This window comes from Crocodylus porosus, unplaced genomic scaffold, assembly GCF_001723895.1.
Source record: "Crocodylus porosus isolate Cpor-Errol unplaced genomic scaffold, CroPor_comp1, whole genome shotgun sequence".
Classification (NCBI taxonomy): Eukaryota; Metazoa; Chordata; order Crocodylia; family Crocodylidae; genus Crocodylus; species Crocodylus porosus.
The window spans coordinates 42973556-42997727 of NW_017728906.1; the positions used below are offsets into that span (position 1 = coordinate 42973556).

The window sequence follows — 24172 nt, forward strand, 5'->3', positions numbered from 1 at the left end:
TGCTCAAGCAGGAATCCCCCTCTCCCTCCTTCCCATCCCCCACACCACGGACCCCAGCCCCATGGACCCAAGGCATATGGTATGCTAACTAATGCCAAGAGGTGTCTGTGTGTACCTCCAATTTCACTGGGCCAGGCAGACAGAACAGTAGCTGCTTAGGGCATTTTTGGAGCTAATCAACAGGTCAGCTGGTAAGCTAGTTAAGAAGAGGTTTAACTAATAGAGAAAGGCTATTGTTTTACTAATGAGGTGATAAACACTGTTATCAGGTCCCTGCTGTCTTGCTTGCCTGTCAGTTTGCTGCGGACAGTATAAAGAAGCAGGGAGGGAGTTGGAAAAACTCAGTATCATCAACAGATGCATGCAGTGCCCATCCCACCTTGCCCCAGAGTGCTAGCAGGGGGCTGGGGCCCAGCAACACTCCCGCCTCTTGAGCAGCTTCTAGCCTGAGCCACTGCAGGCATGTGCCTGAATTTCTTCAGTCCAGAGAGCATGTTTGTACAGTTACAAACCAGTTCGGTTGGACTAACCCACAAAGATTGAATTAATTCAGGCTCAGGCTTTTTGAATGTTTGTCCCTAGCCATAATGTGCCCATGCCAGAATTGCACTGGGCTGAACTCTGATCTCAGGATTCCACTATATATCTGAGAGCAGCTGACTGACACAAGGATGACTCTTCTGGGTGTAAGCTGGCAAGCTGCTGTTCAGATTAACTGGCAGAGCACTCTTGGATGATTAGCCGAAATGGATTTAGCATCATGACATCTTTTGGAGATGGTTTCTAAGGTTTTACCCATCTGAGTCAGAGGTGTAGCAGGTTCATTCAGTGCTTAGGGCAGTAGAGGGTTGGGAGTGGGGTCAGCCCAGGTGCAATACTGGATTCAGGGTTGCTCCTATGACCAGGCAGGGGCAGCACAGGAAAGGGAGAATCTGGGGTTTCCTCGTAGTCAGTGCCTGGGGCTGCTGCCCTGTCCTAGTTATGCTACTGATCTGAACTTTTATTTCTGAAGTCTTTTAGTCATTCTAAACCAAACATGATACTCAGGGTTGAAGCCCAGCTGGGAGCTGAGCAGAGCGTCAGCCTCAGAGAGCTGTGGTGAAAGTGGCTGCAAGGGCAAGATTTTCACAGGACTTGCTTGGTGACATAGGGAAGAAAGTTGCAGGGAGTCCCCACCCTGCCAACTTCAGTTGGCAACTCCAGCTGTTTCCAGGAAGGTCACAGCCACTTGCTCGCAGTGAGCAAGTCAGGTGTGAGGGGGGGACATGGCTTCAACTGTCCCTTCACATTGGCCACAATAACTGGCACAGCGCTGAGGGAGAAGAAAGGCTCTCCACAAACAGGGGTCAAGTAATATGTTGTCCCATGAGCAGAGCAAGGGGAGAAGCTGGGGGAGGAAGGGAACCATTTGGGCAGTTTAACAACAATGAGGTAAGAGCCACCTGGGCTGCCACCGATGTACCCTAACCAGGAGCAGCATGTACCTGTGCCCCACTAATGGCTCTTGGTTCTGGCAGCAAAAATCTGTGGCCAGTGCCAATCTGTGAGGCTGTGCCACAGCACAGAGCACAATGGAAGTGCTTTTTCTGCATTCATATACACTTGCTTTCTGGCCAAGCCTGAGGATTCCTGGACTTAAGCCTTTAAAGAGGGGGAGAAAGAGAACAGAACACCGCCCTCCAACTCCCTGTTGCAGATCTCATGTACACGCTATGGATGAGGAGGCGCTACTTCACTGTCAGGGCGGCTAGGGTCTGGAACCAACTTCCAAGCGAAGTGGCGCTGGCTCCTACCCTGGGGGTGTTTAAGAGGAGGCTGGATGAACACCTTGCTGGGGTCATTTGACCCCAGTACTCTTTCCTGCCATGGCAGGGGGTTGGACTTGATGATCTGCTCAGGTCCCTTCCGACCCTAGAAACTATGAAACTATGATCTCTACAAAATACCAAGCACTCATTTGGGGTCTGCAGTCCCACAACTATCAGACAAGAAGCCTTGCTGTGACTCCCACATACACAAGTACAAAATAAGCAATGGATTGCCACAGGGTGACTTGAATTTTGCCTGTAACATTTCCAACATCTTGTTAGTGCCCTGTTGTCTGAAGGGGATCTCTTCTTGATGTTTTTTACTCACTAAGTGTTGTTGAGGGGAAAATTGAACTACTTTGTACTAGTTTTGATCTTACCAAACTACTTCTACTTCAGATCTTCCCTACTTGTCACCTTTTGAGATTTTTAGACTGAAGATGAGGGTTGCTATTGACGTGTGTTACGGTAGGAACTAGGGACCCCAACCAGGATGTGAATACTGTTCTTCTGTGTATAGCACATAATATGGAGTCAGGTTAGGATGCCCTTACTTGCATTGAGTACAACCTTATTCCATGTCCAGGTTTGATGAGACTGCTTTTGGCATAGAGAATACTAGCTGTAATAGGGGTAGCTCAAGCTGGCCCATAAGAAACAAGTCTTTTTTCCCTACCTACCCCACCTAAAATGTAAAGAGACATGAGATAAAGGATGGGGGAAGTTTTACAAATAGGGAACCAAAGCAGAGGTAGCATAAATAGTATCTTCAAAATGTTTGATTTTTGCAATAAACAGTCAAAGTTTGTATGTTTAAAATAATGTAAAGAAATGGACTTTTGTCTCTTTAAGATGAGAGGAACTGCCATTGTTAGTCATATATCTTTACTGCACCCTAGGGTTATAAAAACATACATCTTCCTTTTAAAAGTCTTTTATTGCGTCTATAAACATCAGATTGCAGTTGACTGTTCCCTGGATTAGAATGTCCTAGTACTCTAAGTGAGTTTTGACAAGGGGAGGGAGTGAAAGTAGGACATTGTTCTTCTACTGGATCAGTGCTCATAGGGAACTTGTCAGCCTCACATATGCTACAGCCACTGACTGAGATCTGAGAGACAGTGAATTCAGGGTGCTCAGGTTTTTGTGTTTATTCTTACTGTTGGATCATATAACGCTCCAGGCACTGTATACGGTAAGCAGAGACGAAGCTTTCCTGATATTTTCAAAGCTGTATGTTTAGTTTCAGCTTTTTGCTCTTCTAGCAGCAGTTTAAAAACCTTTCTGAGATGACTGAAAACTGGTCTCTGATTGAGCTGATCTTCTTCTTTGTTCTTCTGGTCAGGCAACCTGGGAGTCAAATAACACCAAACAGAGAGAGAGTGAATCGGTTCCTAGAGTTTCAGAGCCTTGTGTATTTGTCCCAGTATAACAGGTCTAACCATTTTGAAAATTAAAGCAAATGTCCTCAACTACTATTACTGAGGAGGAGTTTAGTGGTAGTGAATCTTTTCATAGGAAACGAGTCAGTTTTAAAAAATGTATTAGATGCTATTTCTTATAAGTATGTTCATTTAAATGTGTATATAACTGCTTTTTTTCCTCCAAAATATATTTTGTATTGTTTGTTGCATTCATGAGACATTTGGATCTGTCACACGAGTGCATGAAATAGCTGTGAGAAATGCCTCTGCGCTATGTTTAGGGCACGAACATGTTGTGCAGAAATGTATTTAAAACAAGAAAGTGTTTACCGTATGCTTGCAGAAGGGACTGTGAGTATAGCTGCGTTGTGGTCGCAGCAGTGACTGCAGCAGCTGGGTATACCTATGCTAGCCATAAAGTAGCAACTTGGGGACAAATATCTGCCTAACCATGACAGCAAGGAGCTCGGGCAAATTATCCTGCTTCCACATCTGTGACTTCAGTGTAGACTTATGTGAGAAACAGAGGCTACTGCTACTATATGGACTCATTTTGCTATTTCACTTCCTAAAATGACCTATTTCTTTAAAATCTGGGGTCTTGTTTTAAAAAGGTGCCTGCCTTTTTATAATTAAATGTGAGATCTTACTGACAGTCTTAGCGAAGGGAGAAATTACCTCACCTTGCAAATTCTGCTTTTAGCGGAGGGTTTCTTTCATTCAACAGGATTTCATTCAAGCAGGCTTTCTGAGCTGGTTTAATTGGCACAGTGCTGAAGTTGGAAGCTGGAGGCACCATTATTCTAGGATTCCCAGAGTTGACAACACTGGGGCAGCCATGCCAGCGCTGGCAACCAAGGGCTTTTTCAATTTGAACTGCTTCCTGTAAACCCAGTTGTAGAGATGGTCCCTCCAAATTAGGTCTGTGTTTCCAGGGAAGGTGTTTGGGAAGTTTACGCTCTGAATGCCCATAGCTCCCCATCCTGTGAATGCACTGAGGACTTCATTCTGCAGAGCTGTCAAACTGCAGTGTCACATTCACTTACAGCATTTGAGAAATTACTGGACTTTTCTTTTTATAGTCACTGCCAAAAAGGAGGCTGCAGCATAATTCCATAATGCAATTTAAATAGTCTGGGCTTTTCTACCCTTGCAAGAACACGCTGTGTTGTAGCCATATCAAGGCATTGGCCTGTAGTTACTGAGTTCTCTACAGCAGTGTCTTTTTTGGTATAAATAGAACCTTTATGAGCCAGAGAGAAAAGAGAGAGCCAAGGCTTTCAAAAGGGTGAGTAATTTTGGGTGTCTAGCTTGAGCTGAAATGGGATAGATTTTCAAAGGGCAAGAGGCAGAGCACTTTCTGAAAATTACCATAGGTTCCTTTGAGATCTTGCAAGTTGGTTACCCCAAATTAGTAATTACTTTTGAAAATCTTACAGGGGACACTAGACAATAGTGTAATAAAGGATCTAGTTGCAATGGTCGAAAGGGAAAGGCCCCATCACAGTGTATCTACATTCCCAACTGATTATTCCATTCAAGGCGGAATGATTGCTTTGCTAGCTGCTTCTTTGCAACACCCTGAAGATATAACATGAAGCAGTTTTTTTGTAGTTCATTGCCTTTTCATTCTGTATCAGTTTCTATGCTTTTATTATTCTGTTTTTCAGAGAAAGAGGAATTGTTCCAGAGTTTATTGACACAGATTGCTGAACAGTTCTCAAGGTAAGCACTTTACAGTTTCATTCCTCATTCAAAATGCTAATTCTTTAACTTACAGAGATGGAGATCTTCAAAGGTGCCATAGGGAGTGTGACAATCAATTTAACCAACTTCCACTGATGCTTCAAGGGAGTCTAGTACTTCATTCCCCACTCCTTTTCCCACCCCACCACCCTTATGAAAATCCCAGCTGTACTGCTACAGTTAGCCATGGCACGCACACAACTCCCAGGCTATGTCCAGACAGTCAAAAAACCTGAGGCTGAATCAATTCATTCTTCACAAGTTAGCCTAAGCTGAGTAGACTGAAAAAAAGAAGCAAATGAACAGACATTCACTTTTGGTTTCAGAAATGTAACCACAGGCCTGCAGTGGCCTAGGCCAAAAGCTAAGGGCTCAGCTGGAGCAGACAGCTTGGACCAAGTCTAGCCTGCCCACCCTGCTGGGAGGGTAGGAGTTTAGGGGGGAGGTGCGAAGCATCCTGGGATGTGAGTTAACTTGAATCCAGAGGAGATCTTGGACAGAAGTTCAATAAACTGATTTAACCTAAATCAGTTAAGTCTGTTACTGCATCCATGCAGGTTTATTTTAAATTGGCTTCAGCCATTTTGAAAATGGTTCATGTGTACTGAACTTATGTTGTGCTGCAGATTTGAACTGCCTTCTGATCACTTATACCAGTTTATGTGTAATTTCTGCTCCTAGCTTCAGTGACTGCTATGAAGAGATGCAATGGCTTATGCCAAAATTGAGTTTGGCCTATATTAGCTCAAAAAAGAAAAGGGTAAATGTTTAACTGTGCTTTTTATTCCCTTCAGGAAAGCAAATTAAGTCTTTCTTCACTGAGCTTTGTAAGTTCAGCATTTGCTCAATACTTTTCTTTATTTTGTTTTAACCCATGCACTTTTTTCTCCTCTCCTCAAACAATAATTCTGTACCTTTTTAAGGCTGCTTGTTTTATTTGCCTTGATTTCAGTAAGAGGGATCAATCCCACTGCATCTCTGCAAGCCACCAAAATGATTTAAAGACAAGAGCACTTCAGTACGCGCACACTCACAAACACACTATTAAATGAAGCATTATCAACTGAGGTTTGGTTCCCTAAGGAACATGAGGACAACTCACTGTGGAGAGAGGGAGTATTGAAGTGTTTTTATATTATAAAATCTAGATTCTCCAAGCAAAAAGAAAAGCATTCCCTTTGATTTTTCCTAAGATGTCCATAACCTTTGAATGTGCCCAAATCTCTCTCTAAAGGTCTACATTTTGGTAGAGATTTTTTTCTATTCTTTATAGTAAACATACTACAAGTTGTATTTTGAAATATATGCAAGTTTCTTGTTTATACAGATTTAGATATAAAGATTATGTTCATAGCTGAGATTTTCTTTTCCAGGGTATTTAAAATCAATGAACTGAAAACTGAAGTAGCTAATCACTTGGCAATGCTGGAGAAAAAAGTTGAACGTGAGTGCCTATTTATCTTGTTTCTAAATGAGGAACTCCTGTGTGTAAAGTCTACATCTATTTGGTTATATAGGCAGAGCTATCAGCCCTGTGCATTATTAAGATTTTCCAAGTCTTCCAATTAAAAGACCCCATTTTCTGTTGCTTACAGCTTTGCCAAATTTTCACCATCTGGGCTTCAATTTTTACATGTCTGCTTCAGGACAAATTGTTCTGGAAATGTTCTGACAAACAAGCAAGCTATTTTTTTACACTGAGACTACTAAAAGTAGATAACCATAGCTCATGTTAAAAAAATCTATTGTCCTTTTCTTTGAAAAACTCTAGCATTTTCATGCCTCAGAGCAAGGACTTAAGACTTGGTGGAAGAAATGGCCTTTGTATCAGGAATGAGCCTATTGGCATCCCCCAAAAAATTCATTCAGTTTTGGTCTTTGAAAAACCACTTTTCATACACAAGATCTAGAGACAGCTTAGTAATAACTACACTGAAATACCCCAGAGAGTTTGTGTGCTCTGAGCATGCTCCAGCTCAAGACTGAGCAAGACTTTCCATGAAATTGCAGCTGTGGACCAGAACTGAGTGCCTAAACTGAGAACAGAGAGCTCATCCTCCCTCTTTGCCCTAAATACTTCTCCCTTCATTATCACCCAGGCACCCTGGAGATAGGAACTACGGAGGGGGAGGCATTATAAGAGACTTGTGAGAGCAGATATGGAGGAGCCTAGGACTAGAGGTAGGTAGAGGGGAATGGGAAACTGAACAAGAGTCAGTGTGGGAGGAGACCAGACTGATTGGCTAAGGAGAATGGGACTGAAGAGCACTGAAGCAATAAGAAGAAAGATCTCATGAAGTATGAAGACAAACTATGACTGGCTCAGCTAAGAAACAGGAGTGAAGAGACTAAGATGGGATAAGGAGTCCAAGAAGGAATCTGAGAACAGGAGCTAATAGGATTCAGTAAGTGAATAGCACTCATATGGGAGACAAAAACAGATCACTGAGAGGCAGAACTAGGACTGATTGTGCAAGGAGACCATGAGTGCAGGAAGACCAGTGCTGGGATGGAAGGGTTGCAGAGCTGACACTCAGTGTCTCTAGGCAAAGATATTGGAAGTGGATTGAGAAGTCTGCAGAGTAAAGACTGGTGATATGAGGAGAATGGGACTAAGAGGATGAGCTAGAAATGGAGAAGAGAGGGGCCTGGGATAGGAATGATGGAGCAGACAGGGCAGAAGGGGCAAAGGGGCAGACCAGTCTGGCGCATAAGAGCAGTGTTCCCTTCCATTCATGGAATCAAATACCTGTAAAACTCACTGTTGTATTGTCCCATCTCCCCTTTGGCACTGGTTCACATAAGGGATGACAGCCTACTATTTAAACCACTGGCTCAAACAACAGAAGCTTGTGTGTGGTGCTAAGGGCTCCAACCCTTCAAATGAACTATGTTGGGGCCACTATGATGGCATAGGTTCAAACTTCTTGTTTTTTACTTTGCTTTTTATTTAAATAAATTCTACACTAAGATAGATGAGCAATATAAAGGTTACAAAATGAAATTCTCAAATCTTTGTACCTGTCACAGGGCAAATCATTTATACCAGGCTTTTCATAGGTAGTCACTCACTTCACATTTCTCATTTTCTTGCTTTCCAGCTTGATATGCTGAACACTTAGCTACTGTGGACTTTGCTAAATCTCAGAATATTTTATAGGACCAGATAAGTATAAGCTAGGCTGAATTAGCAAGATTGTGTCAGACTGCAAAGAAGTAAATATCTTCATTTTGTCATTTCCCAGATTCTGAGTTCTCAGTTTTGGAATCTTAGTAATAATCCTTTAACATAGGACAGGCCTGTGTGCATATATGTATAACATATTCAGTATATATTGTGGTGGTGTGTGGTATGTGCGCATCAACTGTTGGAAATACAACTCCAAAGGATAAATGTCTATGTTGCATAACATAAGGATAGTCCTTTGAAGTATAGCCTTGCTACTTGACTACTTCAAGTCCATTATTACTTTTTAAAATTAATTACACGAGGGTAGCACTGTGATCATCATCTGTGTTTGCTGAATGTCTGCACAGAGCACAACCCTTCTCATTCAGTTAAGCTCTTATCCCCTTTAGTACATGGGTTTGCTGCATATTAAAGAGAATTTGATGGCATTTTGTTCTTCTCATTAAGCACACTGAATTCCCTATTGTCATCTTTTAAGGTTTTTTTAATTGGTTCTAATTCATGTACTTCCTTTCAATTCATACACTGAGTGAAACCAAAGTTCTACTGGGTTTTTCTGCACCAGACCAGTGGCAAGTCTCAGCATGGAGGGCATTCAAGCACCCTCTGCCCTTTCCCTGCTTACCTACACCCAGAAGATGGCTAGTGAGGCTGATCTGGGCTGTTCCCCACAGGCTACTCTCAGTCACTCCAGAGGCCAGTGGTTGGAGAGCAAGCACTGGGGTGAGCTCAAATTAGCCTCTGTGGAAAACTTCTGGGTTCAGAATGTGCCTGTGTGTGTGCATGTTAGCAGGGGATGGCCCAGGCATGCTGGATCCCCTAGTGCTGAGGCTCACTCACTGCAGTGTATACAAGCCCACTAAAGGCAATGGGGCCAGGATTTCACCCACCACTTCTTGCCTCAGCAAACAATGACACCAAGTGTGTAATGTAAGTAACACACTCCATTGTACATATCAATATAGCTGACAGACATTCAAGAAAGCCTGAGCCGGAATTAATTCAATCTTTGCAAGTTAGTCTAACCTGGCTGGGCTGAACCAGTTTGTAACACCACAGACATCGCCTCCAGACTGAGGAAGTGCCAGCACATGCCTGCAGTGGCTCAGGCTAGAAGCTGGGGATGGGGGGGATGCTAAAGCAGCCCTCCTTTCTGTTCCACAGAGCTGAGCTAAGTGGGGGGAGGGGTCGTTTCAACACTGTTTCAACTTGTTTTGAGCTCGAAACAATGAAATTGAAATGAAATGAAGGGCTTTGAAATGTTTTGAATTTCGAAGCTCAAGCTGCGTTTGCCTACAGGGAAACAGAAAGTAATATCCCGGTGCTCTGCGGGAGGGATGGAAAAACAGCATAAAAAGGCAACATTGTTTGAACTGGCCTGCTTTCTGCCTTGGGGTCTGACAGTTACTGAGCTGTGTCTTCCAGCAGCTCAGGAGCATTAGATTGTGCAAGCTACTACTACCATTGATTTGAATGATTTCCTTTTATATTATAATTATATTTATTGATTTATTATTTTCAATTTTATAATTATTTTGGATATTACACTATAGAATTTAATTTATGTTGGAAAGGAGATACATTTATATTTTATTTCTATACATGTATATCTTGCAGCACAGAGTACACATCTTACAGAATTTATATAGGAACGCAGATACGTTTATACCATGCAGCATAGACTATAGAATATATATAGGAATTCAGATACATTTATATATTTGTATAAAAACAAGACACTTTGAAACACACCATGAAGCATGGTGGAAGGGCAGCTGACAAGCCTTCAGGGAGGGGCAGAAGAGGGGTTAGAGGGAGAGGTGTAAGTTCCCACCCTCTACCTTCCTAAACTGAGACACAGCCTCTTTCCTACAACTAGCAAGGAGGAGGCTTCCAGAAGCAGCGAGGAGAGGGAAGCGGCGCCAATGCCACTGCCTGTGCCTGAGACTGTATCCCCTCCAAGGGCACCAGCCAGAACCCACCACCACCATGACAACAAGCAGCAGCACCAGCATGACAGTCTCCTTCACCCCCATTTCACTTCCTATGCTGAGCCTTCCAGTGCCAGAGGAAGAGCTGGAGCTGGAGCTGAGTGCCCTAGCAAGGGAATTTCTGGGGAAGGAGGGGGAAACAGCTGAGTTTTTGCTCCATACCCCTCAAGTTTCCTCTAGAGCCAGGTCTCCTTCCCCAGAAGGCATTTCAGAGGAGGCTGAGGTAAACGTTGTGGAGGCAAGCAGATCATATGAGTCCACTCCTCCTGTTGCTATGCCTCTGCCTGCTGAGGAGGGAGAAATTGCAGCATCCACACATGCACCCGCACCCCAGAAGCAAGCAGGTAGTGTGGTCTGGGATCATTTTGAGCTGGCAAATGATCCCACATATGCTATCTGCCTGCACTGCCAAGCCAAAACCAGCTGGGGTAAGGGAACAGAACACATGAGCACCACAGGGATGCTGATGCCTCTCCACAGGCACCAGCCCCTTGCCCTTGCTCCTCCCCAGCCTGGCACCAGTGGGAGCATGCCCAAAGGGAATTTCTCCTTTTGCTTCAAACCCCCAATACCCCCAAAGCAGGGGCAGGCCATGCTGGAACAGTGGAGGAAAGGCAGACAGAAAGCAAGACATGTTGCAGGGGCGAGCGAGATCACCCAGAGCACTGGGGAGATGCTTGCTGTTGATGGCCAGCCCTTCTCCTTAGTTGAGTGACCAGGGTTCAGGGGAGTCATGGCTCCTGTGGCCCCATCTTACCAAGTGCCTGCACACACCACCTTCAGCAGGATGATGGTGCCCTCCTGGTATGAGGCATGCAGGGAGTACTTGAGGGAGAAGCTGCTCAAGGCAGGTCCACAGGTAGCCTTACACTTCACCTCAGACATCTGGAGCAGCTGGGGTGGAGACCACGCCTACCTCTCCCTTGCAGGGTGCTGATGTGACCAGTCAGGCCATGGGTGAGCTCTCCTTTAAGCTGAGGTGATGGATGAGTCCCACACAACAACAGAGATTATGGGGACCATGAACCACTTGGTGCAGGGGTGGCTTGCTGGGCAGGGCAAGCTCACCCATGGGTTCATGGTCACGGACAATGGGGCCAATATGGTCAAGGTGGTCTGTGATGCCAACTTTGTTGGCATCTGCTGTGTGGCACACAAGTTCCACCTCATTGTCAGAGATGCCCTGGAGGGGGACAGGGCTGATAGTGATGGTGCCAGAACCACCGGCAGGCTGATTTCCAAATGCAGGAAGGTGGCAGGCTGCTTTCAGTGGAGCATCAAGTGGGGTAAGATGTTGCAGGACAAACAAGCAGAGCTGAACATCTCGCAGCACAAAATCATACAGGATGTGGAGACTCAGTGGAACTCCACATACTTGATGCTTGAGAGGCTGGTGGAGTAATAGAAGGCCCCCTAAACAGAGCTGCATGGGATATCATCTCCCAGGTCTTGGTGGTCCTCAAGCCATTCCTCGAGGTCACTGAGATCCTCAGCACTGGTGATGCCCTCCTTAGCCAGGTGATTCCTGTAGTGAGGTAACTTCAGAGCCAAATGGAGAACTTCCAGGAGATCAATGTTCCTGGCTGGGGCAAGCTGCTGTCACCAGTTGTCCAAGCACTGTTAAGGCGGCTGAAGGAGGGTATCAGGAAACGGCTTGATCCCTTGTGGTCTGGTACAGTCCACATGCTGGCCACCATGTGTGACCCGAGGGTGAAGGGCAGCATATGCAGCAGCCAAGCCCTGGATCAGTGGATGGAGGTGCTGGTGAAGAGAGTCAGGGAGGCAGAATGGTGGAGCTGGGAGGGATGTGGAAGAGGCTAGCCACACCATCACCAGCCAGTCCCATGCTAGCACACCATCCACCAGCCAGTCTCCTCCTCCACCACAGGCATTGCCAATGTGGTGCATGACTTTCATGTTGGGGTCCAGAGGTACCAGAACCCACCATCAGGCAGGTAGCACTCAGGCCTTGGTGGCTGCCTATTTTGCCGTGGGCATAGTGCCGCTGCTGTGCAACCCCTTGGCCTATTGGGCAAGCTGCAGCCAGATGTGACCAGATCTGGCCACGGTTGTGCACACGTGTCCTGTCCACCAACCAGTGTTCTGAGCAACAGGGTGTTCAGCATTGCTGGGGATGTAGTGACACCCCACCACACCTGCTTGGATCCTGGTTTGGTGGAGCAGCTGATGTTCCTGAAGGTGAGCCTCCCACTTCTGGGGTTCCCCAAGCTCCAGGTGCAGACAGAGTGAATGCCACCCTCTTCACTCTGTCCACACCTATTTCCTCGTTTCATTTTTTAAAAGCCATTTAATGCCCTGCTCTCAGAACTGGAGGAGGCACTCACTGCATCACCAGCCAGCAGGTGAAGAACGTGTCCCTACTGAGCTTCCATGCAGAGACAAACTTGGAGGTATGAGCTGGGGCTATGGGGAAGGAGGAGGCCCCAGGTCCTGGGCATGATGACTAAAACTGCACTCTGCCAGGGTCAGGGAGGTATGGTGGGGCTGCTGGTCGTGCAGCAGACCCAGGAAATGCAAGGACCGAGGATCTTTCTGGTGAAAGGCAGGTAGGAGGCGCCATAACCTCCAGCTACCACATGCATGCACACAGTCCTGGCTGGGAAAAGCCCAGACCCATCATATCTTTTGACAGGTCTGAGGCTTGCTGGTTGCAGTGGAGTTGTGAGGCTCTAGGTGAGCTCAGCTTAGCTGCCTGGGATGCCAGCTTCCAGGTTGAAAAACTAAAACTCTTTATCAGGCTGAGTAAGCACCTGGGTGGGTGGGTGGGTGTGTGGGTGTGTGCCCACACGCTATTCCTGGATGGAAGGAATAGTTAAAAAGTCAGACGGGGGTTTTTTGTGAGATATGTGCCCCCCACAGGTAGTTGGATATTCTTGTCTGTGTTAGATTCTGGTGTGTAGTTTGTGGGGGTACTGGAGCTTGCTGGCAGGTTTTGTGTTTTGAGCTGTAGGAAGTTGGCTTCTGGTGATGAGGTTAGGTTAGCAAAGTTCAGTGCTTGTTTGAATTTACAAATCATTTTTCAGAGCTAGACCTATGAACTTCACTTCATCAGCCTCCTAGGTACAGAAACTCAATATAGACATTGAATTTATTGCTTGTCAGTAACCTGAGGTGCAGTTTCCCAGAAACCCCTGCATCTGTCTCCCTGTAACTTGGCAGGCTTTGTGGCCAGGCATGGTAGCCCCTGCTGAGCAGTTTTCACCCTGCTGTGCCTTACCACACATGTGACATGAGTTTTGCTTTCAAGAATTTGAGGTGCAGTTTCCCAGAAACCCCTGCACCTATCTCCTTGAAGCTTGGCAGGCTTCATGGCCTCAGAAAGTGGTACCATCCCTGCAAGTTTCATCTTAATCAGGCAAGAAATGAAAAAGTTATAGGCAATTTCATGCTTCCTCATTATAACCTATGGGCAAAATGTTGAAACAGTGAAAGTTTAAACAAAATGAAACAAAACAGTGGTTTTGAAATTAAATGAAACTCGAAATGAAACACTGTCCCATCAAAAAGCTGAAATAGAAGTCAAAATGTAATGGTGCTGTTTCACACAGGCCAAGTGGCCAGGCCCCCAGCAGCCCCAGCAGAGCACTGTGATTAGGGAGGGACACCTCTCCTTGCTGTTGATAACAGAGCATTTAGTTACACAGCAGGGAGTTACACAGGGAGTTGTTTGCATTTATCAGCCCATCAGACAAAAACAAGCCTCTCTCATTAGTTCAAACTCTTCTTAAACAATGTTTTCCAAGGAAGGAATGGAAGGACATTACCACCTACCTGTTGATTAGCGCCAAAAAGCCCTAAGCCAACAATGTCCTGTCTGCCTTTTTCCTATCTCCCACAGCACGGACCGTAGACAGCGAGCGGTATGCTAGCTAATGCTGAGAGGTGTCTGTGTAAGGCCAAGGGAAGGGGGGAATCCCTGCTTGAGCAGGGCGTGGTGAGGGTAGGTTGGATCAGGAAGAAGCCAGGCAGATGCTGCTGTACCTCCAGCCTGGGAGCAGGGGGGTGGGGCCAGCCCTGCTTGGCTGAAGCAGAGAACAGAGCACTGCCCAGGGTTGCAAAGTAGCTGGGTTGGTGGGAGACTGATTTAACTTAAACCGGGATGGGGTCTGGAACAGACATTGCATAAACCAGTTTGACTCAAATCAGTTAACTCTGACTGGTACTACATTCAGCCAGGTTTATCTCAGACTGGTTTCAGCCATTTTCAAATTGGTTTAGGTGTACTGAACATCTGTTACAGGTTTAGACCAGCTTCGGATCTCTTAAGCCGGTTTATATGGAATGCCTGTCCCTAGCCTACATTTCCCTAGCCTACATTTATCTTGTATGCTTTAGATCAGGGGTGTCACAGTTATAGCCCATAGACCAAATCCATCCCATGAAGCCATATCATCTGCCCCACAGAGCTCCTGGAAGGTCCACTGAAATCCAGAATATGGCACCCTGTTGGGGTTACATTTTGGTGGTGGTGAGACAAGCAACAGGGGCTTCCTGATGCTGATTGCCCTGCTGCTCAAGGTAGTCCTGGGGCCCAAGTGAGTTTGATATCCCTGCTTTAGAAAATCAGAGACATGTTTTTTTCTTTTGTATAGAGGCAGAGGTTCCAGGTTAGCCCTGAACCCACACCTCTTGCCTCCATGTTTCTTGGTTGCAGATCAGAATGCTGCAGGGCTATATTATCATTTCTCTTCCTCCTTATTTGTATAATTCTCTGATGGCAAAGTGGTTATTCTCAGTTCCTCTGCAGTAACAAAGTAAAATTCATTAAGTCAAAAGAGCATTTCCTTACATAAACTGGCTTTTAGTTCTCATCCTACGTACTGTATAATATGGTCAGGGTAGTAGGATAAATAAAGCACTACACGGTCTTGATACCAGCAGTCAAATTCTCATTTATATGCACCAGAACCATAAGTGTATTTAAGTCAAAAGTGGGCAGTATCTTCTGCGACAGTGCAGCTGCAAAAATGCCATCGCCTTGGGTGTGACTGAAAAGCAGGATTACTGGTTCATGGAAAAGTTGGGTCTTTCCCTGTTAATTTGGTTTTGGTCAGACTTGGATGGAAACCAACACTTTTTCAAAATTTCCTGTGAACTGGAAGCTCCTTGAACTCTGCAGATGCATGGTATAATTGACACTTGTGTTATTTTCTTGGCTCAAAAGCAGGAGCAGTGAAATTGACAGGCATGTCAATTTAAGCAAGGGGCTGCAGGGAACAGTCAGGATTCCTGGCTCCAAGCAGACTGACTGCAGCTGATCCCAGGACCAGAGACCCTGCAGGCTTTGAGTGCTTCCCCCAGCATATCTGAATTAGATGTGTGTAATAATAGTAGAGTTTTTGGGAACCCTGTCTGGGAGTTGCCAAAAATGCATTAAACACACAATGTTTCAGTCTCAATGGACCAAACTTTTTTGATGAAACCATTTTATTGGAAAATATCTGATTGGCAGCATGCCAGAATCCCTGGCCCAGAGCAGATGAGTCAAGCACTTCTGTGGGTGTCCCCATCAACCTGGTGTAGACGACATGGTGGCAAAGTGAGCAAAATGCTGTTTTCTTCAACTGGCTGTCGCCCAGCAATCTTGCTGATCCCCAGCTGGATCTCACAGATGTACTCTGCACACACTGCCTTTCAGCATTGGCAGGCCAGCTGGGGTCAAGGCAGATAATGAAGGCCAGGCATGCTGCCTGATTCCAGCTACAGTCTGAAATAAGTCTCATATCTGCAGTACTTGGGTCTTTTTAGCTGGTTTCAGGGGCTAGTATTTTCAGAGCTGTCACACAGATGAACCAGAGTCTCTTCCCCTCTATTCCTCTCCCCAAAATGACTTCTTTCTTAGCTGGTTCTAACTACTGATAGAAATAATAGCAGGTGTGGCTTTTTGTTGCTTTCTGCCTGAACAATTAAGATAGTATCTCGAGCCCCTGCTGCATGGAGAGGTGCTTCTTCAAAGAGCTGTCTACAGGGGCACACATTGTTCACAGTCTGACCATAAGAACTTGCAGCAGTATCAGGTACACAACACTTTGAAATGAGCCCATGCATGTGCAGCGGGGCTGGATGCTGAACTCCTCACTCAGGTGAATTGGCCATTTCCAGTCTGCATCTGCTTTAGTGAGAACTTCAAGATTTGGCTCAATAGTTTGGTTATCTTTTTAATTATTGGGTCTTTTAAAAATAAGTTTGTCATCCCAGATAAATGCAAAAACCTTAACCTCTATGTTGGGTGCATAACAAGGAAATTTATTATAAGCAAAATGGGACAAAATTTATACTTTGAATTTTGTTTTCCTTCTCAACTTCTGCACCAGAGGTGAATCTTGTGCTGGCTTAAAAGGTACCTTACAAGTGTTAAGCAATAGCAGAATGGTTCATTCAGGTTATCTCTTAATGAGATGTACTACACCTTATCTACACAAAAAAGATTTTCCTCAGTTATAGTCCAGTCTAATTATACCAGCATAACCCCCATGGAGAGGTTCTTCTTATGGATAAGAAGGTAGTTTAGCTTAGGTTGCTTTGGGAAGGGATTAAAGCGAAATGAAATGAAATTAAAGTTTATTCTGTAATAAGAGTTTTGTTTGTGTGATTGTACCTCTCCAACTGGTAAAGCTTCTTCATATGAACAGGATCTTAGTCAAGGCAGCAAGGCACTTGCAGTAGAATAGTGGCCTTTAAGTAAGAGGGTATAGTAAGATAATATGCATCCTAATGGAACATCCCAGGACAACTAATGGCTGTACTTACAGAAAATAAATGCGTGCTTCATTGTAGGAAAGAAAAAAAGACCCTTTTTGTCTGTGCGCTCTTTTCTGCTCAGAGATAGGACATGTCGCAGAAACTAAAATTAACTGAATGTATGAAATATTTTTTGCCAAAAGTAAATTCTCTGAAAAATGCAGCTGCTAGTGGATTAAAACATTTTGCAAATTTGGGGTTGAATTTGGAAAAATATGTTCAGCCAAAAAAGAATGGGAAAAAATTCAGATAATTTGAGTTTTCATTTTGATATTTTCAGTGTGAAATATTTTGAAATCATATTGTCATTTAGAAATTGAGGGAATGTTTTAAAAGAAGGGGCAATGGGTCACATGATTAAAAAAAGACCTACATGGGTGTTTTTTTCCCTGTTCAGATTAAATGTTTTGGGTCAGTCTGAAAGGAATTTTTTTGGTTTTTACTTTCTCTGAAAATCGAAACATTTATGGTTTTGATCTACCTGATTTTTTTCAATTGAACGCCTGGACCAACATCTCCATTGTTCACCCAGATTTACGAATCAAGAAAATCCCAGTAAGCCATGAGTTCTGGCACAGCTGAAACATAATGTTAAAAACGAGCTTACAGACTGTGATGAGATTTAAAATGCGCTATCTGGAACAGAACAGCTAACAACAGGGCAGTTCATTGTGAACGAGCTCTGACCACCTATGTTCTATTTGATCACCTGCCATTTGCACACAACTTTACTGCAGTTACCATAAAACCAGAGGGCCACTTTCACAAAGGTAATTTGTGAATTTGACCCTGCATTTCCAATTAAACGAGTTTTCCTGCGGACTTTCAAAGTGGGGTGGTCTGTTTGCATGCATGTTTACAGCGACATTACAGCTATACTTCAGCTTACTGTTCCCAGCACACAGCCTCTTCCTATTAGTGTCTAGGGGCAGAAACAGAGCATCCCTTATTATTCAGCAAAAGCTGAATAATTTAGGCGATTTTCAATTCTCTCTAAAACATGCAATTTCCCCAAGGAAAAAAAAAAACCTGACCTTTTAGGGGGAACCTAGTTATTCACTTCAGACCCGCCCCTTTTCTGCACAGTCTTTACCCAAATATACTGTGTATCTGGAACCCAAATGAATTTGAGCCTTCCCAAGTGACCTTCCAGAAAACCCTTAAAACCAGTAAACATACTAAAACAACTTTCTTGTTAAAAATAATTTGATGATCTTTTTGCTCCCTTACTGATGCTGAGAAGGGTTGAAGGGAAGCAGGAAAGCAATAGTATGAAATGTGTTCAGGCTTACCCCTTCTCCCCTTGTCCTTTCCTGTCTCTGCACTGGGGGGTTAAAATGGGCCAGGCTGTGAATAATTTTAGAATGGAAATTGAAAGAAAGTTCCTGATTGTTATGATAGAGAGGTTCTGCAAGAGCTGTCTAGTTGGAGGAGTGGGGGTAAAACATCCTCCCTGTGCCTTTGAGATGGTATTTGAGCCGGGTATGTAACCTGGATGCTTAAGATACCAAGGCTGTCCCTTCCAGTCATATGACTGCTTGGTCAGTCAGAGGTTGCTTTGTTGCTGCTGCGGGTAGAAGCTGGAAAACAACGTACCTGGGAGCTTAGCTCAGAGCAATGCAGAAAGGCATGAGGTCATCATGGTAGTGAATAAGATAGGAAGTGCGAGTGACCATCAACAAGCCAGAGAAACCAAGGATGTACAGTGTGCTGCCAGATGCACAAAAATTAGAACACTGAATAAATGGAGAAACAATTTTCCCTTCTCGTTTCTTTCCACTTTGGTCACATTAATGATTGCTTAGAACAATATTACGTACAAAACTTTCAGATGGAAATGTGATTTGCAAGTTGAAGACACCAAACCTAAATCACTTTTGGAGCCCTGTCCTTTTCCTTTTCTAATGTACAAGAATTTGGATTTGGTTTATGAATGTCTTGTGCTTTTCCCTTTTCCCCTCTCCCCATTCCACATCCAAAAGCAATAGCACTAGTCACTAACATTTAGAAGAAATCAGAATTCTCTCTTGATCGCTGGGATTCTGGCCCTCCTAAGCAGTTTTCCATCCCTTGTATATATTCTGTGAAAGAGTGTCATGATGTTGACTGTTATTTTAAAAGGAAGTGACTGAATACTGATTATACAATTACAAGTTCCCTTGAGTTCCCTGAACCTCAGCGTGTCTGCACAAACAGTGAGTTCAGTAAATAAATGAGCTGTGAAATGATCACATGTGAATGATATGCACTTAATAGCTGTGCTGTATGCAGTCCTTGAGAATGTTAATATTCTGAGAGAGAGAGAGAATATCCATATATTTGAACTGCAATAGACTTTGAAATCTGCCTGAAATGAAATAACTGCAGCATAAACAGAGTGGATCTAACTTTCTGCCCTGTAGCAAGAATAATAGATACTGATGAGAACATAGGAATTGTATGCTGTATGCAAAAAAATGGCCTTTAATGGCACAACAATTGATTGGCAAAGAATTGTGATTATTTTATTTTGGTTAAGTACCTAAAATATAAGTGCCAAAATATTTTTAAAGCATACCTCTTTTGTGGTTTATCTGCATCTCCCCATGCCTTTAACAGCTTTTTGTTGCTCCTTTGGAATTTTTAAATTAAAACCTTTTATCTGAATAGGACTTCTAATCCTAGCAGAACACATTTGTGACTCTGCAGGTTGACTGTTCTGATCATTAGATCACTGAAGTTTCTCATCCCTTGCCTATTTCTCCTTCTGATTAATGATCTGAGAGAGAGACAAAAGGTGGCAGAGCATTTGGCTGTTGCAAACTACTCTGAAAAACTGAGATGCTAGAAACCGTTTCATGAATTACAATCCTTGAGCTCTTTTCTAAAGTTGGCAACAGAAAATTCCTATGGGTTTTCAAGTTATATTGTGTTGGCAACACCTGCATGTATGAGAACTGGTATAGAATATACGGACCTGTTGACTCACTGGATAACCCCACTGCTACAAGCCTTTTGAAATTCTGCACAATTATTGAAATGAGATCTCTCAAGTTTCTCCATGGTAACACCCCTGTTGTTTCCCTTTGTTGACAGTGGAAGGGCTAAAAGTAGTAGAGATTGAGAAATGCAAGAGTGACATTAAAAAAATGAGGGAGGAAATGGCAGCAAGAAACACCAGGTAAGTTCTGCTTCAGTTACTATTGAGGAAAAGAAGAATCTGGAGAGATTTCTGGATTCAAACTCTAACAAAGTACTGCTATAGATTATAGTTACATTCGGGGGGTTTCAAATGCCAAAGCAAGGAAGCAATGTGGTGCAGTGAAGTATATCAGCTTTATTTTAAAAACGTTTTGTCTGAGAATTTATGGCAGTTCAGCAGTTTAAAAAAGTTCATTCCAGATGACGGGGGGAAAAATTCTTGCAGACAGAGATTAACATCTTGTTTTCTCTGTGTTCAGCCATCCAGTGATAGGAATTTTACACCAGCTTTATTAGGGGGGTGGAGAAGAGAGAGAGAGAGAGAAACTTTGATAATGCTTTTGTTAGAAGCTGATGTTCTAATAAATGTCCCTGAAATTCACATCCTGTTTTGGGAAAAGATGACAATAAATATGTTGTAGCTTTTCTTATTATGACCTCAGGGTATCACAGAATATCCATTTAAAATTTCAACTGGAAATAAGGGTTTAACTCCCAGTTCAAGAAGTCAAGCTACCAGTCTGCTGCTACCGAGTTTGTCTTACTGGAATTATAACAGCAGCAATAGGAATGAGATCTTGCGACGGTATGCTTCATCTGCTGGAACGTCAGATCTTTATGTTAGTGAAATACACCACTAGGGCAAACGTATCAGGAGGTGGGATATTATTTATACTGCTAGTAGAGGTAAAGAGAAATGCACCTGACAGTTCAGGTTCTGAGCAAAGTGAATCATGTGTTGTCTTGAAAGCCTACCACTGTTGTTCTGTATATGGGGTTTAATTGTGTGGTCCTTAATCAGAAAAATCATCCACTGGAATCAATGGGAGATTTGCTTAAAGGGCCACAGGACTTGGCTTTAAAATACTTGGGTTTTATATAAATTTGGCACTATTCAGATGTAATGTACTACAATAGATCAAATAATGCATTTGTTTTACAATAGGTCTTAAGGCCAAAATCTACTTTATCTTATTGACTTATATGTGGACTAATGCCATTAACCTTAGTGGCAACATTCCAGATTTATACAAGTGTGAGAAGAATTTGCCCCAGTGGTTCAATAATTGCTTGTTAAGGTGCATGAGGAAATGCCATTAGCATAATTAGGGCTGAATTTGGCAGCAAATTCAAAAACATGTAGGCTCAGAGCTAGTTTCAATTTGCCTAATGTGTCTGTTGTTTCCTGCCTTTGGCAGAAAGGGTATAGATGGACAAGCAGAACCAAAAATTAAGTTAATGCAACTTTGTACAAATTAAGAAACACATGGAAATTAAGAAATTCAGGTTTCATTTCTCTAGCAGCACTGTGTATTCATTTGTATTGCAAAGTTTATTATTGTAGCTTTCCTAATAGGTTAGACAATAGATTTGTATAGGATGGTTTGGATAGGGATGATCCTGTCTCTGGTGGGGGGATTGAACTAGATGACCTCTGGAGGTCCCTTCCAGCCTTACTTTTCTATGACTGTATGATTTTATGGGTTATATTTTACAACAGGTTAAGATACCCATTTAATCAGAATAACTGGAATAACAAGTCCTACTGCTTCTTACAGGCCTGCTTGTGTCCCCCAGGCAGACAGTCATCAGTTTATTTTAATTGGACCCAATCTTTACATCCCTGTTGTTTCCCAGACCCAACCAGGTTGGAAATGCCCAGTCACTGTTTCTAGCTCTGAGCCTCTAATGTCATTTTTGCATGCTGTGTCTGCATGGAAGCTGCTGGTGCTGTCACTGCTGCTTGCATAGGCAGATCTGAGCTAGCTTTAATCTAAGTAACACAGGTACCAGAAGTACTAGAGACAAAGCAGGACAGGCTGCAGAGTGATCTAATCACCCAAGTAAGTGCCCAGGGACCCTGACAGGCTTATACAGCCTGTCCATGTGGTCATATCTTCACTGCTGTTGGTACCCAAGATAACTAAATTAAAGTCAGCTTGGGTACACTTTCCCATGATATGGTCACACCTGCTGATTGCAGCGTGGACAAGTTATTTCAGCTTGTCCAATCAAACCTGGAGTTGGAGGTATATGGCACCTTGCCATCTAGCTGCTCTGGTCCCTGAAAGTACAGCAGAGTCCCCCAAGCCTTCGCAGTCACTGACGTGCGCTCCCACCAAGCTCTGCCTTGTTGTGAGCACAGCAGTTTGTATTTGATCTCCCCAGGGACCATGGGGCTAGGAATTTTAAAAACACAGGCTGTGCTCAGAATTTCTAAAACTCTCTCTCTGAAAGGACAGTGCCTTGTGTTTAGGAAAGCAACAAAATCTTTACACTCCCTCCCCTAACGGTATGAACATACAGACAACTTACTGCAGAGGTCGGGATGACAGGGCTTTGCATGCATCAGCTGCTGTAAAGTAATTGCCCCTGTTCCCCTGCTTACCCTGTGGTAAGTGGGAATTAAGTCATGGTGACAAGTTCAATGAAAGAGGGATACATTTGCTACAGTTTAACTTCCACTTACCACAAGATTAAAGAATGCAGGTGGGCAGTTACTTTGGAGCAGCTGAGGCCTGTAAAAGCCCCTCCTCCCCCAACCCTACACTTTTATTTCACAGTAACTCATTCACTTGCCCATATATTACATCTCCATTTCACTCTTCTTTTGAGTCTTGTGCCAGTCTGGGTGTCAGGTGGGTAGGTCTTTCTTGCCCTGTGCCCCCAACAGTCCTTCTGATGTTGGGTAATGATCAGCCATGGGGGGAGGGGAGCCTAGATTAAGCTTCTGTCCTTTCTGTCTACTGAAGGAAAGAAAAAACTCATTTGTGGTGTTCATGCATCCAAGTGAAATGTGAAATTTACCCCCTCACATATGCTGAAGCTAGGGGTACACTTAAGGAATGAGTTACCTTTTCTACTGCTGCTGCTGTTAGGCTAGATCAATGGAAGGACAACCTTTTTGGCAGGTATGCCACAAATTAGCTCCATGCTGTCCCCAAATGCCTCTCCAAACCCCTTCTCCTGCCCAGTCTCCTGCTCTACTTTCTGCTCCCTGCCCTTTGCTCCCTGCCTGATCTCTTGCTCTGCTTTCTATCTCCTGCTCTGCCTGCTGCTGTGCTGCCTGTTTTCTCCCTGGTGTTGTGTGCATGTGGCACTTATGCCACTGGTGGGCCACCCCTGGGCTAGATATTTTTTGTGTAAGACCCAAGCTAACAAGGCAGCAGCATTTTTATAGAGTTGATAGCTGTACCTTGAAACAGAAAAAAAGAAAAAGCTGGGGCTCAGTTCACTATGCCATGATACCCATTTTATACTGCTGGACTTGTATTGAAATCAGTGTCTGAAAGAGACTAAAAGGTGCCTGAGTTTTAAAAACAAAATTTGATTTTAATTTACTACTGATTGTTTGTGGTGGGTCATGCTGCCCTTTAACCAAAGGTCAGACAGATCAGGTGTGCCAGACCTTGTTCCCAGGAAAGGGAGGCAGCAGCTGAAATATCCAAGTCTTATATCAGTCATAGATGGATTTGAGCTTAAATACAACTGTTTCAAAAGCCCAGACCACTAGCCAGCACACTTCAGTATTATCGTCATTTTACAGATGTGGAAACTAAGCAGTAGAGAAAATATGTCAGACTCATGTAGGAAACCTTGAATAGGCTCATATTTCATCATTCCTCAGCCTTCTCTTAAACTGAAGGATCATCCTTCCTGCCATCTCAGATTGATTAATGCTCATTTCACTGAGGTAGAGAAGTACCAATGTATTCAGTTTTGTTTTTAATGTCAATTCGAGGCAGAGGTCCTAACCTACTAACATAGAAAAACTTGCAAAACCTCCACCCACACTAATCTTCATAAAAGGCTCTTGCAAAAGCAGCTGGACCTGAACTATGCAGTATGTAATCCAGGATCACCATAAATCACCTTTCTTAAAGCAAGGAAAGGATGCTCCCTATTCAGCACTGCCCTTTGGAAGGATCCCCCTGGAAGATGCTGAGTAATTACAAGTAGCTACTGGTTCCCCTGGCAACCATGGCTCAGCTTGAACAACCACATAAATAAGAGTTGATTCACTGAGAGAGGAGTTTCCTCCTTGAATTGCTAAGCAAACCAAGCCTCCTC

The 24172-nt window shown here is 43.8% G+C and overlaps 1 protein-coding gene across 1 annotated transcript in view; it reads left to right on the forward strand.

Annotated features, from left to right (window-relative positions):
• The window catches only part of PDE9A (phosphodiesterase 9A), a 99431-nt gene that overhangs the window by 39247 nt on the left and 36012 nt on the right, over positions 1–24172 (forward strand). The window contains exons 5-7 of the mRNA XM_019528993.1: positions 4903–4957; positions 6352–6422; positions 19997–20081. Coding sequence (XP_019384538.1) covers positions 4903–4957; positions 6352–6422; positions 19997–20081 — 211 coding nt within the window. The remainder of the gene's footprint in view (positions 1–4902; positions 4958–6351; positions 6423–19996; positions 20082–24172) is intronic.